The sequence below is a fragment of the Setaria italica genome, chromosome VII, assembly GCF_000263155.2.
Source record: "Setaria italica strain Yugu1 chromosome VII, Setaria_italica_v2.0, whole genome shotgun sequence".
Classification (NCBI taxonomy): Eukaryota; Viridiplantae; Streptophyta; class Magnoliopsida; order Poales; family Poaceae; genus Setaria; species Setaria italica.
The window spans coordinates 18,020,688-18,035,689 of record NC_028456.1 but is presented as its reverse complement, the minus strand read 5'-3'; the positions used below and the strand labels follow the sequence as shown (position 1 = coordinate 18,035,689).

Sequence of the window (15,002 nt, the reverse complement as noted above, 5' to 3'; positions counted from 1 at the left end):
GCTATCGCCAACTCCGCCGGCTTCAACCACCACCAGCGGCCGGTGGCAACGCCGCCAGTCGCTGCCGCCCACCATCCAGCCCGCCACCCAACTTCCCTCCTTGCTCCGACCCCAGCTCCTCACCGGCGGCGCAAGCGAGCGGTGCCGAGGAGACGAAGAAGATTGTGCGCTAGATAGCTTCGGGCTTCCGGAAGCCATTGCCAGCCAGTAGCCTCAAGCGCGCATAGGCCATGGCCCATAGCGTTCGATCCTCGGGCCGATGGACCCCACAAGACCCACGAGCAAAGTAACCTCCATGCATCTCCACGGCGGCACCTCTCTCTGTCCGAGAGAGAAATAATGGAGTTGACAAAAGCTGGAGGTCTCACGTGTGTCGCTACATGATGAACGGCGGTGGTGGGCAGGCCACATGATGAAAGGTGGCGCGTGTCGCGGCGTGTCCGTCGCCTGCCTCCCTGCCAGCGTCGGAATTGCTCATTTGCCTGCAATCCACCTCTCTTACAAAATTATCATATAGGGATAGAGCAAAAAATTATCATCATAAAACGCAAGGTTAACAAGTAGTACAAATTAAACCCAGCCACGAAACCAAAGACACCGAGCCTAAACAAAACTCCAACCTAATAAAGCTCGTTTAATAATTACACTTAGCAACTCAATCCATCAGCTACTCTTGCTCGACGAATCGTATCAGCAGCAAACAAACTCTCCGAGCCCAGCAAGCTCTAGCTACTAAGCAGTAAGCGCTAGCAGTGCGGCTGGGCGCTGACGAGCGGGAAGTCCTGCGGAGTCATCCAGGCGTAGGTGAAGCGCACGGCGGCGCCGCCACGGGGCGCCAGGGCGCGGCCGCCGCGGAGCAGGCAGCGCTCGGCGTCGACTGCGCGGATGGCGCGCGGGTCCACGGCCTCCACGCTGCTGAGGCCGTAGCAGCGGAGCACCACCCGGGACTGCGCGCACCGGCACGCGTTCCGCACCTCCACCGCGTACTCGGGCTTCCCCTCCACCGTCCGACCCGTCGCGCGCTGCCGCACCACCACGTCGCCGCGCCGGCACCCCGACGCTGATGGTGCTGCCGCGGCCGCCAACCCTGCAGCTGCCGCGGGCGCCGGCGCGTCCACCGCGGTGGCGGCGGCCGTAGCGGCGCCGGTGGCGAGGACGATGAGGAGGAGGAAGCGGAGGAGCTCTGTTCGTGCTCTCGCCATGGCACTGACACTGACTGACCGGCTCACTCTGGAGGTGCGCGCGGCTACTTATTCGCGGCGTCCGAAGAGTGAAGGGAGTGAGCGTGAAGCCGTGAACGTGGTGAGTCGCTAGCGATGGCGACAGCGCAGGTGCTGGGGGCATGGGCATGAGAGTGAGAGAGTGAGTGAGGGGGCGCTCGTGCCCGTGCACTCATGCATGGCGACACGGGCACGACAAGGGCCGTGATCCATCGCGCGTTCGAGCGCGTGTGGTGTGGCCCCGCGCGCAGCGCAGCGCATGTGAGCGCGCGTCCCCACCGCGCCGGATCAGAGGGCGGCGGCTACGGCAGCCTAGCTCGGCGGTGGCACATGGGTTGCTTGCGGATTGCGGCCGGAGGCGGCGGCGAACATTGTGAAAATAGATGAATCAAAGTTCACCTGTCAGCTAGTGCCCGCTTCGCAGAGAAAATTATGCCAGCGATGGCCGGCGTTGGCACAAAATTTCGTAACGGGTCGAATCCTAACATGAAAATATCTCATATGACAGTCCTTCGCCTCCGCGGTGACTATGCGTCGCATACGCGATAAAAAAAACTGTTTGTCGCTGAAGACTATGCGGAGCGGAAGGAGTAAATCGGCCCAGTCACAGGTGTCCGCTCATAGTAGCCCGAGGCCCACAGCCTATGTTGCATACAACGATGGAGGCGGCCTAGGAGGACGTGGGAAGGCGTGCAAGTCTGCCGTCCGATTTGTTTTTTCGCAATACATGCATGCAGGAAGCGTCAGCTAGTTGGTTTTTATTTTCATTTTTCTATTCTTTCTTTCTTTTGCCCAGGCTAGAGTTATTTAATTTTTATTTTTTATATTTATTTCTTATTTTATGTTTTCTTCTTTTGACGGTTTCCTAGCCAAGGTCTTAAAGAGGTGGTAATATTTTTCTTTTCTTTATGTTTATTTCTCATTTTCTATTTATTCCTGTCAATTTTTGTTCTTTCTCTTTTCCTTCTAATTATTTTTTCCTTTCTCTCTCTTTTATTCTACACCTCAATGAGATAAAGAATCATAATTAATTTTTTTATAATTTGTATAAACTATTTATTTATTAATTTGATATTAACAAACCTATACTTGATTGATTCCATAGTGAAATTATGTGTTCGAATTGAAGAAAGACTCACGCTTAACTTATACTCCCTCTGTCCTGAAAGGTATGCAATTCTAATTTTATCTTTATTCAAACAATCTTAAGTTTGACTAAATCTATAAAAAACATATTATTTTCTTGCCATGGCTGAATTGGCCATTTGTATCTTTATGTTTATTCTTTTTTCTATTTCTTTCCATTCAAATTTATTTTCCTTTTTCCCTTTTAATTCTCTATGCATATTATTTATTTATTTTACTCTTTCTCTTTTTCATTTTAAATCTTATGTAGATATTGTTTCTTCTATGATTTCTTTCTAATTCATATTGTCTATAAACTTATGTCTTATATAACTAGATGTTAATAAACACATAACCGACTATTTCATATATGTGTATATCGTTTCCTTTTCTTTCATTTAGTTTTCCTTTTCTTTCATTTGTTTGTGTGTATATAATAATTTGTTTGCTATGTGCAAATTAATATCTATTTACTTTTTTTGGATTGCAATATTTGTTATATGTCCATAGTGCATTTGTTCTAAATGTATGGACTTTTGTTTGATGAATTTGTGTAATTTGTTCTAGGTGTACAAATCCTTTTTCTGTGAGTTCGTGCAATATGTTCTAGATATACAATTTTTTGTTCCATGAGTTCATATATATTGTTCGACATGTACAGTTATTTTGTTCAGTAAGTTCGTATACTTGTTCCAAGTGTAAATACTTTTGTTCTGTGAGTTCATACAATTTATTCGATGTGTACATATGTTTTGTTCCATGAGTTCATACAATTTGTCCAGATGTACATATCTCAAAACAAATTTGGAACTTGATTAAAAAATAGTGATAAATAAAACTCGTTCAAATATAGTCAAGTGGAATCTTATTTTGAAGGTTTCATTTTTAAAAATCTAACAGTGCAATCCAAATTTAATTTTGATTTCATTTTTAGTTTGACACTCTCTTACGCAACGATTTGTTCGTGATTTAATATTTTTGTTCGCACTATGCAATTATTTTGTTCATCATGTTTAACTATTTTTTCATAGAAAATAATCATTTGTTTGTGATGTTCAATTATTTGTTCGCAGTAGCCAAAATTAATTATTTAATATTAAAAAATTAGTGTTTTAAAAAAATCTCAAAATATAGTCAAGTGAGGTCTTATTTTGAAGATCTTGTCATAACAAACATAATGGTGCAATCAAAATTTTGTTTGGGTGCTCAGTTTAAGACTTATACCTTTTTTAGTTTTGAATTTGCATGTGAGTTACGTCATCATCTCATCCTTTTTGCATGCACCCGTGCAGTCTTCTTTATCTTTCTCCTTTAAACTATATATGATGCACTGGCATGTGACTTAAAAAAGCTACACCCTCACAATGGGAAGCAAGGAACCACGCTGAAATAGTCTAGCTGAAGTAACGAACTGTGCTAAAATAGTGTAATTAATTGGGCTGACACGCCACCCATCACGAATATTTCTACTGCCAGCGTGCCCTTCTTAGCGATGATTGCCGATCTGTCGCCTTCTGCGACATATAGCCGCACCCTCTTTGCCTCTCCTTAGATACTTCGGATGAAGGTTACTCCCTCCATTCCAAATTACTATTCGTTTTGGTTTTCGTAGGTATATAGCTTTTGTCATGCATCTAGATATATATTATGTCTAGATACATAGCAAAAGTTATGCATCTAAAAAAGCCAAAACGGATAGTAATTTGGGATGGAGGGAGTACATGGCAAGTCCCGATTACAAAGTAGAAACTTCTAATTGAATTGTAATTATATCCGTAGAGTTCGGACTCCTTGTGTAGTCGGGCTAGCTTGTCGCCAAGTTCCCTATCGGTGAGAATACCTCGGGGCTCCACCTCAGTAAGTCCTTTATCGCACATAGCGTCACCGTTGATGCCAATTCTATGTGGTACTGATTCGTCAGAACTAAGTCCTTCTGATGGGTGTCAAATATGTTATTTGGTAAAGATCTATGCATTAGACGATTCGCAAGTATAAAGTATTGTCTTTACTCCGTCATTGGTCCCAGCAAAAGAATACATTGATGCTTGAACCTTCTCCTTGATCCAAATATCGGTTGTAGCCCATACTATACACTATCATTTCCAAAAATTTTATCATTGTTGATTTTTTCAAACTTTGACCATCAATATTTATTTAGTTGATTAGTTGAGTGAAATTAATTAGATCAGGACCACTAGATTTGTCATCAAATTACTTTAAGCATTCCTTATATGTTTGTCAAATGAATGAAAAAGTTAAAGTGACAAATATTTAAGAGTGGAAGGAGTAATTTTTTCATGATAAAAGGTTTGATAACAAAAAGAATAGTACGCAGATAGTTGTCATCAATCTAATATTTGTAAGTAAAATAATTGCCTCTTTTCCATAGTCATGAGACAAAAGAGGTCTATAAGAAAAAGAAATAGCAGTGTAACCTGCGGTCTATGCCTACTCCCCATGATTTTCTGCCATTTACAGTAGATGTTCTATTGAGTAGCCAACCCATCAAAAAACATTAGCAATCAATTACACCATTATGCAATACTAGTGCTTGCCATCATGATTTTTCCATGAGCATCACCTTCGATTTTCACAAGCCAAATTCAAAGAAATTCTTAAAAATGCAGTTTGATTATAATTTGGTATGAGTAAATGTAGTCCCACACAATCTAATGAAAATTCAAACATAAAACAATTAATATATTTCAAGAGTAATAATACATATTGAAAGAAGTTAGACATAATTCAACTACAAATGATGTTTATAAATGGAATTTATGAAAGAGTTGCATTATCATAACTTATAAAATGGTAGAAACTAACATTAACCAACTAAGCAACACGAAATGGATCTCTTACCAGAATGAGGGATTTATAGGATTCACCTCTGCAGACAACTTTCAGTCATGAATAAAATCGACAATCGATCTCTACAGGACCTCCATCTTGCCTGAGAAAACCTTCCAAAAAACATGCTCTTGTCACAATCTTTTGTAAATTGATGAAATCACTCCGGCATAATGCAATGCACTTATCAGATATAAATATGTAAGTGAATATGCAGTACTTAGTACATTATTGTCCTCTTAGCACTAGCTATCATGAATCCAAATTAGGGATAGAAAAAAAAATAAAGGAATGGCAGAAATTGTTGAATCATATCACTCTACAGTCAATGAGCACGTCTAGACCTACCACCACCATCTTGTGGAAATTGAGACAGATGAAAAGAATAATAAGGTTTTGTTTTGTCTTTAACTTCTCGCTTTCTAGAAGAAGAGACTCATGGTGTAAACAGAGGGGCAATCACTCTTACTTGGATAGGCAGCAAGAGTTTTTACCATCATGTGTATGTAGCCCTGCTTATCAGTTTGGGCTTAATAGTTTTATTAGTTAGGTTTTTGCTTTGGACTTGCTGGAATTGGTTTCTATTGGTCTGCTCTATCACATGGTTGGGGTTGAGTTGGATTTTAGGAGGAAGCAGGCTGGAGAGGTGTTTGGAGTGTGTAGTATTGCATCGGATGTAAATGGCATTCAGCTCACGGGTTACAAACCATAAAACTCTGGCGAGCTCATGAACTATCCTCATCTCGTTGCCCTCCTGGCCCCCTCGTCCCTCCCTTCCAGCATAGCCACAGGCCACGGCTCCACCCGCTCGCTGCCGCCACGCTTTTGCACGGCCGCATGCCCCCACTAACGCCACCACGGCTCCACCCGCCAGCTTTCGATGAGGGCTGCATAGGTGATGCGGCTCTAGGGTTGAGGGGCGTGGGCGATGCAGCGCTGTGAGGCGGCAGCGCTTGTCTCCAAGATCCATGATAGCTTGATGTGGGGGGCAAGATCAAGTGAACCAACTCCTTTTGATGTAATGAATCATCCCTTGCTTACCCCTTTGGAAGATCTTTTCGTTTCCTGTGATTCACTTCAACTTGTAATAGTATTTTCTATCATAATTAAACATGGGAAGGGATAAGCAAACAACTGTGAATCAGTAAAGGTAAAATGAACAAGATGCAGGAGCTGCTGCTGTACGTTTATTTTCTATTCCTTTTAGAGGCAGCAGCAGTTTCTGGCAGCTGTATGTTATTTGTTCTAGTAACAAATGATTAATTGAATCATTAGATAAACAAGACCTCCTGTGTTTTAATCTTTTGTCATGTGCAGTAGCTTGTAGCTATATGCAAATTTTGGTGGTCTGCTTGCCCTCTGAAATGCTAATTGTAATAAGCAGTATTAAATCATTGTTTTCTGAATGAACAGTCTGTTGTTAGCTTGTCTGTACAAGTCTATACTATGAGTACCGTGTCCAATCTAATTATTTGTGATAGAGCATTTGTTAGAATCTGAACTTCTTTACTGGTCTTTGTACATCCATTGTTCATGTGGTTTGGTGAGCTGATTAGTTAGACAAAATAAAATCTGTCACGTGGTTTGGTGAACTGGGAACTGTTTTAACATTGGTCATGATTTTAGGATTGTCCATGGAATTCCTTTCTTGAGTACAGGAACTTTTTGTTGTTCACTATCTATGCCTGATGAGTGTAGCTGTGAATTATATAGTGTGGTCGTAGCCCCTAGAGAACTTTGTGTTTAACCCTCAGCTTTGTTGTGAGTGAAGGTGTGATCTTAGTCAATCTAGTCTGATTTCTTTTGTAGTTTCTATTACCTAATATTTGTGTGTACTACTATTCTCCATGTATGCTTGCTATGAGCTAGTAATAATCTTCCTGGATGCTTTAGTTGGATTCATGGAGCATATCTAGCTTCCTATATGACAAAAAGTTGTTGTTGTCTTGTTGTTTTGTGGCATGCATGTCTAGTCAGGTTCAGGCATGGTTAGTTAGAACATGTTGTAGTAGTTAGCAAGTGCTTTTTTGTTTGTGGCACCCCAAAGTACTCTCCACCTATTATTTCTGATGTCAGTTACATTTCTGCTGAATTGTTATTTTGCCATGGTTAGCATGCCTTGATCTTGTGCTTAGATTTCTTTTTTTCTAGAAAGGTCAAAGTATAATCTTATGCTTTTACTAATTTTCATGTTGTCTTTGAAGGTTTTCCTGAGAATGGTACTAACAATGCATCAAATGATGAGTCTGAAGAATAAGTGTTCAATTCCTTTGGTCCTGCAGGCAATGGAGTCATTACTACCTAATCTGACATGGCATTTCATGACCAGCAAGGATGGCATTCCATTTGTTAGATTAGAGTTTTATGATGGATTATGTCAGGATGGATTGACATGTTTTGCTATTTAAAATAGTTGAATTGCTAGAGTGTTTGTTGTATTATATTGGTAAGTACGTATGAGTGATCTGAAATGCAACACCGTGCTTTGTATGGGTGCATGGGGTCAGCAATTGCTTTGCTTGCATGGCAGCATGGGTGTCACCCAGCAATGTTTTGCACGGTACTACGGCAGCACGGGGTGCCGCACCACCATCTAGCAATGGGCACCTCACGGGTTGGGAAATGGTTTCTTAATGGGTAGAAGTCATGATTGGCTAATAGTTTGTTTAGGTCAGTAGCAGAAATAACTAAATGGCTTGGGGTGGTCTGCTTTCTACTGCTGATGGATTGAATTAAGGTGGGTTGTCTTCCCTTAGCATGCTAGCACGGATAGGTGCGGTTACAGGGCTAGATTGCAGCCCAAACTAGAAGGGCTATGTGTATGGCTATAGGGAGGGATCTATGAAACCGAAATTAATGTGCTATAGGTAGAGAGTTATGTGGCCTAAAACCAAAATGAAAAAACCTATAAAAGGGACAAGCATGTCTCGGTTTGGAGGTTTAAAATTAGTGGCATGACTTGTGAGACCAAACTTAATGGTTGTTGGCAGCCGTTATTTCAAAATTTCAACCATTGATCTCTTGGTGAATAAATAGGAGTATATATATATATTTATATGCATTATTAGTTTTAAACTAACATTTTCCAGAGTTTTGTTGGATTGAAGTGGTTCACAGGAATATGTCCAAAGTAAGCATGAGATAACACTAGTGGAGTATATGCAATCATGGTGCAAATGAACTCTAAATATATCATCCTAAAAAATAATCTCAAATTTCAAATTTGACATCACCATATTGAAGAGATCCTTCAGATAATCGAAATGAACATTTGGATCACCTAATTCGGAGTTCGGATGCAAAAGTTATACCTCTCAGAAGATGGTAACATGGCCTGACTGGTTCGGCCGGTCCAAACCCAAGCCTAGTGGCTCTCAACTTTGCCAAAAGGCTCATTGAACATCCCAAGGCTCAAGGGAAGGCAGTGGCGGCCCATTCACCCTAAGGGAGAGTCGGCCGACCTAGCCCAACTGTATATATATGATGGTGGGAGTTTCTTTAGCGCGAAATCTTGGTACCAGAACTGACCCTGGGATGTTGGTTCCCTCTAGATGATGCAAAAGAGAAGGATGATGAGAATCTTCCTCTAGAAGTAAGTGGAGGTTCTCCACTCTCCCAGCAAGACACTTCTACACTATAAATACAGACCCCCATCTCTCACTTCCAACACACACCATCAAGGAGCAAGTATCCTACCACTCTTCCAAGATGCAGAACTAGTGTAGGCTAGTTTGGGAGTTAGAATCGAGTTGAGAGTTCTCTCTTGGGTTCTGGAGTTATCTTCAAAGTCTAGGTATGAGCTCTCTTGTACCCTTTTCTTTTGTAAGGCTTATCTCTCATTTAATATAGTGGTCCTTTCCTTATTTATTCTATGCCAAGCACTTATCTTATTTACTTTTCAAGTTATCTTTTAGTACTTTACTCTAGTAGCGGAATAATAATTTTAGATTAATGAAGGTATTGTTGTTACTGGATGCGCTCATATGTATTCTTCTCATTCATGGGTTCCTCGTTTGTGATAAGATAGATTTGTTCTATTTTAGCGTGATTATCTCTATCTACAGTCGAGATGGAGATAGTAGTCGCTAGTGTAAATATGGTGTCTAGATTAGAAGCTAACTTGGTTTGCGCTCGGCTCCATAGATAGCTGTAGTAGGCGGAAGGTGGTAACAGTCCCGTGTGTCCTCTGGATTCTACCACGTTCAAGTTGTATCTGTAGGTCCTTTATTAGGGGACATCTGGACCCTTCTCATCCCTTTTTGAGGTTCAGATTTGTTAGTGTACTGAAGTGAATAGAAAAGAATATCATGTTGGAACTTTGTTCCATTTAGAAACACTGAGTTGTAGTAAGTAGAGGTGACAGCTCTTACCTTGCTATACATCTCTTCCCGAGCGATATAAGCTTAGTCTTTTAGCTTGGCATAATAAATAGGAATGGCCTGCCTCAGGAACCATTTGCTCGACTCATTGTTCTCCCATCTGTCTACCATCTCCTGACTATTTTAGGTGTAGAGTTAGCCTTGTGTGTCAATGAACTATTCTGCTACTCCCTCCATCCCAAATTACTGTTCGTTTTGACTTTTTTAGGTACATAGCTTTTGATATGCACCTAGATATATACTATATCTAAATGCATAACAAAAGTTATGTATTCGGAAAAGTCAAAACGAATTGTATTTTGGGACGGAGGAAGTATATTATTATCACTTACCCCCACTTTGGTTTAGACGGTATTTTAATTAGTGGATAAGTCATTGTTAGTTATCAATATCCTTTAGCCACTGCTTCCTTGAGAAAAATATGATACTCTGGAATACTCCCGGGTAACATGCTGCAACGATATTCGTATACTTGCAGATTCATTCATTCAGTAAGGCGTAAGAATTGCCAACAATGGCTCAAGTGGATGAATTGCCAACAATGGCTCAAGTGGATGAAGTAGTTATATGTAATTCACATCATGATCAATTCATATTTATTTGGTTTCTCCTAAGAGATTAGAGATTATATTTATTTGGTGACAATCCTGTTATGTTGGTGGTAGCAGTGAATGTTTGACTTGTGATCATTTTGGGTAGTGATGAAGGTTTGTGATGTGATAACCTTGAGTATTTGTGTTGAATGTTTGCATAGCATTGCATTGCTAAAATGGACATATCTTAACCTGCGTTCATGACGATGTAGTCATGTCACTGAACTTGCATTGCTAAACTGGGCAAATGATGAGTAGAGTACCACCACGTTGTTGTGAACGACTAGCTTGACACACTTTCATCTTCAAATTGAATGAATATGTGATTTGCACAATTCATTTATAACAAGTATAAATGATTATTACTCCAATATAATTCCTTGGTCTTTCCAATATCCTTCATGAGAATCATGCATGGATTTAGAACAAGCATAGGAATTGCATCTAGAATTTTGAAGTGCAGCCGATGAATTTTTCAGATGATCTATTTTGGTTTCCTTCGGGATATAGTAATGGTGCTAGCTGTGTGATCCAACTCCTTAATCAACTATGTAGCATCTAATCTGAAAGTTCAGTGACCGCTTCTCCGTTGCTCTTAACACTCAATCAATGGCTAATTGGCAAATGTTTTGTTTTTTAGGAAGAATTGCTTTGTGTGTTCAGTTGTTCACATCATCATGTGGCACGTGGAACTGTGGGTGCCCATCAGCTACCACCCAGCCTCTCTTCATGTAGCACAGAACTGATGCTTGAATCTTAAGACGGGCTCTGGAAATGCAATCTGGCTGCTCCAGTTCAGTTCGATAGCTCCACTTGCGTCATCAGAAAAGAGAGAGGTTCAGTCTGAAAGAAGGTTCGGTAATAGCTGCTTCTCAGTTGCTTTGTTCACTAGATCGGTGTCAAATTGCCAAGTGTTTCGTCATGTGGCATCTTGGGACTGATCGATGTTGTGTTACTGCAAGACCTGATTTTCCAGGCTGCAGATACTTCTTGCAGATTGCTAGATCATGCATTCCAGACACAACCGCATTGCATTCACAAGATCCTTTTCCCCTTCTTCTTCGATCTTCTTGTATTCTTCCTCCAACAGAAAGAATATGTATGATATGATGAGCATATGTACAAGATGAGAGTATGTACAGAGACTGTTGCATACCCCAGTAATACACAGTAAACCATTTGCACTGCTTCCTTCCTATCCTACCTGCTACAAATATTTTGGGAGCTAAATCAATATTTTCCTCCCCTAATTTTTCTACTTTGTAAACCTTAATCCATCTACACCCATAACCGATCATGACCGTATTTACAGTGATCTTTAAAGGATCAATAATCAACCAAAATCTATGTACAGAACCTGTGGCTAGCTGAAGTGGTTTACGAGTAGAGCTTGACGAGGCTGAAGCCCTGGAACGGCCGGTAGAACTTGAACAGGTTCCCGAAGATGAACGCCGTCGTGCCGGCGCCGGCGACGTCGGCGTCCTTCCTTGCCGCGTCGTCCCCGGCGGCGAAGGGGTTGTTCTTGACCCTCAGCGTGGCCTCGCCGATCTGCGCGCGGATGGCCTCGATCGTCTTGGCCTCCACGGGGTGCCCCTGCGTGTCCGACAGGTAGAACGTGTCCACGGCCTCGCCGCCGGCGGACGAGATCTCGGCGCGGCGGATGGTGAGCCCGTTCTCCCGGAAGATGCGGGTGATGTCGGAGAGCAGGCCGGCGCGGTCCCCAGTGCGCACCTCCAGCTCCAGGCCCTCGGCGGTGCGCCGCTCGATGGCGGCCTCGAGGCACCGCACCAGCCGCCGCCGCTCGGCCTCGCACCGGACGGCGTGCCCGTCGACGCGCCGGATGTAGTACTCCTGGTACGCGCCGCCGCCGGGCTCGGCGCTGACAGTGCCGTGGTGCACCACGTACTCCATGTCCGTGATGGTGCACACGGTGTCGAACAGAAGCTTGGGCCGGTCCCGGCACCGGACCACCACGGCGGAGTACCCGCGCTCGGCGCACGCCGTCACGGACACCTCCGTCCGCGCCGGGCCGCCGGCGGCGGTGGTGGCGTCGGCGTCGGCGTCGGCGTCGGCGTCGGCGTCGGCGACGGGCGCGGCGGCGTGACCTCCCCTGTCGTCGTCGAACATCATCTGGTGCAGACGCCGCTCCTTGTGCTGCGCGAGGCCGCCCGCGGCGCCGCCGCCGCCGGCGCGCACGTCGCTCTGCCCGCGCAGCAGGTTGCCGAGGCGCGCGCTGATGCCGGCGATGCGGCAGGCGTCCTCGATGGCGCCGCCGGCCTCGGCGTCCGTGACGTGCACGACGGCCGCGACGCGCGTGTTGTGCGTCCACAGCTCGGCGCTCTGGACGGCGCAGCCCATGGCGGCGAGCACCGCGCACACCTCGGAGAGCAGGCCGGGGCGGTCGGTGCCGGTGAGCTCGATGGAGGTGTACTCCTCCGACGGCACGATGCCCACGCTGTTGCGCGCCTCCGGGTAGTACCAGTCGTCAGACTCCAGCGTCTGCCGGGCAGCAAACCCAACTCGATCAGAATCAAATCACAGCAAAAAATCATTCGATTAAAAATCACAAATTTCAGAGAAAGAACCACCCGATTACCTTCTGGATGTATGAGATGGTTGAGGCGTCAACAACCTTGTTGCCGTCACGGTCGGTGACATTGAACACTGAAGGTTAGAAATGGAAAACAATTCAGTTTCTTTTCTTTTTTCAGACCCGAAGAACTATAATTTGTTAGAGCGGGAGAAGTAGCATATAGTGATTGGGTACTGACCGTCCATGAACCAGCTGCCGTCGGAGGAGAAGTATGCCTTGCGGATGACGAGGTTGAGGTCGGCGATGACCTGGACGACGGCGAGCAGCGTGCCGTGGCTGTTGACGCTGTCCACCCTGATCACCGTGGCGTCGTCGGAAGCATCGTTGTCGATCACAACCCTGTAATTTGCACGGCATATGTAAGTAATCGATCGGAGAACAGAGAAACCCAAGCAAAATAGAACAAAAGTGAAGGAAGAAGAAAGAAAGGGAGGGCCTAAATCCAAGCTTCTCTGTTCTTCTTTATGAGCAAAACAGAGCAAGGATTGAAGAAAGCAAGAACAGAGGACCATGCTGCTCTGTTCTTCAAGGTTTGAGCAAACCAAGAAGCCAGCGGATTGAGTGAAATCGATTGCACAGATTTGCTATGGTAAAATCGAAATCTTCGATTACAAGAGAAGAAACACCGGCTTAAACAAGAACTGGATAGCGCAAGAAGGCTTAAACAAGAACCGGAAAACACAAGGAGCTGATAGAAGCTGGCGTAGTTAAGAACCTTTCTTTATTCAAAAAACAAAATCCTCGAACCCAGATGAGAAGCAAAAACTGCGAAACTGAAGAAAGGAAAGACAAAAGGAGCAGGAAAAACCGATGTTCAATCAATCACCTGGGCGGGTTCATCCCCCTGACGAGCTTGGCGTACTCGTCGTGGTCGTCCATCCTCGCCGCCGCCGCCGCCATGAGAGCCATGGAGATGACGCCCTCACTCGCATCAACAGCTTCCGATACGCCGGCGGCAAGAGCTCGCGCCGCGCTAGAGCTTAAGCTACAGCCTACTGCTCCCTTGCCAAGTTCGTTGTGCCGGCCTGGCCCGGACAATCCTACTCTACTCTGGGAGTGGTGACGCTGATGCGTTCCTTCCTCTGCGTGTCTGGCGGGGCGACTCGCTTTATATAACGGGAGGTTAAATTCTGTCAGATTGCTACAGCGCGTTGCTTATAACCTGATAATCCATCTATCCCGGTAATTTTTTATGTTCTTGCTGTTGCCCCTCGTGTTTCATTTGCAGAATTCTGAATTTTTAAATGGAAAAAACAATTTGGAGGAGGTAGCTGTCAGGATCTAAAGTGCAGAGATATTTTAACCACTACTAGCTCCCTCAGACCTATCTCCATGCTTCCTGTACCTGGTTGTAGTGTTACTTAACATCGCAGTGACAGTAGCTGCCATGATGCACACTGGGTTTACAAGATCAGTGAAATTGTGGTGAGTTTCTCTCTCTCTCTTTTGCAGCAATGTTTCGTGATAAATTCATTGTTCAACTGTTTGTTCATTCCAATTGTAAAAGGAAAGGTTTATTCATTTCTACATAACTGGTGGAATAATAGTTCTATGAAGAGTAGATGAATGATGAATCCATGCTCTCATAGAAAAGTCTAGTACTGCAGTGATCCAACAATATGCAGGATTAAGAAAAAAATGGTAATTAGGTAACTAAGATGTTCTCTTAAAATTAAGAAAAAAAGAGATAAAATTGCATAAAGCCCAACATAAGTCACTTGAAGTTTGACATTCCCTCCATAGATCATTTTGTTGCAAGAAGCATCCCAGTGTGCGCATGCTTAAACGATTAAACGTTTTTCATAAATTGCGATCTGTCAATATGTTCTTCGTGTATCAGCCCACGTGTTGTTTATGGTTAGCTGGTGATTGGTGGCTGGTGAGGCCGCTCATTTGCTACAGTGATACGCAAAAAGTGCCATTTTTTGCTTTATGTTTTCCTAGCATTTTCAATCATAAAAATAAAATGAGGAAATGATGATGATGGTGGCTCCAACCCCTACCTTCCCCGATGCCCGGTAGGGACTCAAATTCCATATCCACGATTTCGGCAATCTATAAATCTTATTTTGACTCACCCTTTGTTAAGAACTTTGAATCATCCAAAGATAAAGCTAGGACCATTATCAACTAATTACAATATTCAAGTATAGAACACAAAAGCTAATGTTTTCAACGGTATATTTTTCAGCAAAATATATCTTGTCACTTTACACGGCCATTAGAAATAATCACATATACCAGT

At 43.7% G+C, this 15,002-nt stretch overlaps 2 protein-coding genes across 2 annotated transcripts; both read right to left on the bottom strand.

Annotated features, from left to right (window-relative positions):
- Positions 1–520: 520 nt before the first annotated feature.
- Positions 521–1,342, bottom strand: LOC101777509 (TPD1 protein homolog 1-like). Its single transcript, XM_004975368.2, has one exon. It carries the CDS (start codon positions 1,200–1,202, stop codon positions 747–749), a length of 456 nt encoding a protein of 151 aa, XP_004975425.1. The 5' UTR covers positions 1,203–1,342; the 3' UTR covers positions 521–746.
- Positions 1,343–11,193: 9,851 nt separating this feature from the next.
- Positions 11,194–13,861, bottom strand: LOC101777096 (ACT domain-containing protein ACR6). Its single transcript, XM_004975367.3, has 4 exons — positions 13,584–13,861; positions 12,936–13,096; positions 12,761–12,828; positions 11,194–12,663 (listed from the first exon to the last, which is right to left on the bottom strand). Exons 1-4 carry the CDS (start codon positions 13,664–13,666, stop codon positions 11,542–11,544), a joined length of 1,434 nt encoding a protein of 477 aa, XP_004975424.1. The 5' UTR covers positions 13,667–13,861; the 3' UTR covers positions 11,194–11,541.
- Positions 13,862–15,002: the final 1,141 nt, after the last annotated feature.

Excerpts from the sequence above, each read along its gene's own strand:
- LOC101777096 (XM_004975367.3), bottom strand. The coding sequence starts at position 13,666 with ATGGCTCTCATGGCGGCGGCGGCGGCGAGGATGGACGACCACGACGAG. Across the intron at positions 12,829-12,935 it reads CGGCAGCTGGTTCATGGACG|TGTTCAATGTCACCGACCGT; the intron begins GTCAGTACCCAA and ends TCTAACCTTCAG. Across the intron at positions 12,664-12,760 it reads CCATCTCATACATCCAGAAG|ACGCTGGAGTCTGACGACTG; the intron begins GTAATCGGGTGG and ends GCTGCCCGGCAG.
- LOC101777509 (XM_004975368.2), bottom strand. The coding sequence starts at position 1,202 with ATGGCGAGAGCACGAACAGAGCTCCTCCGCTTCCTCCTCCTCATCGTC.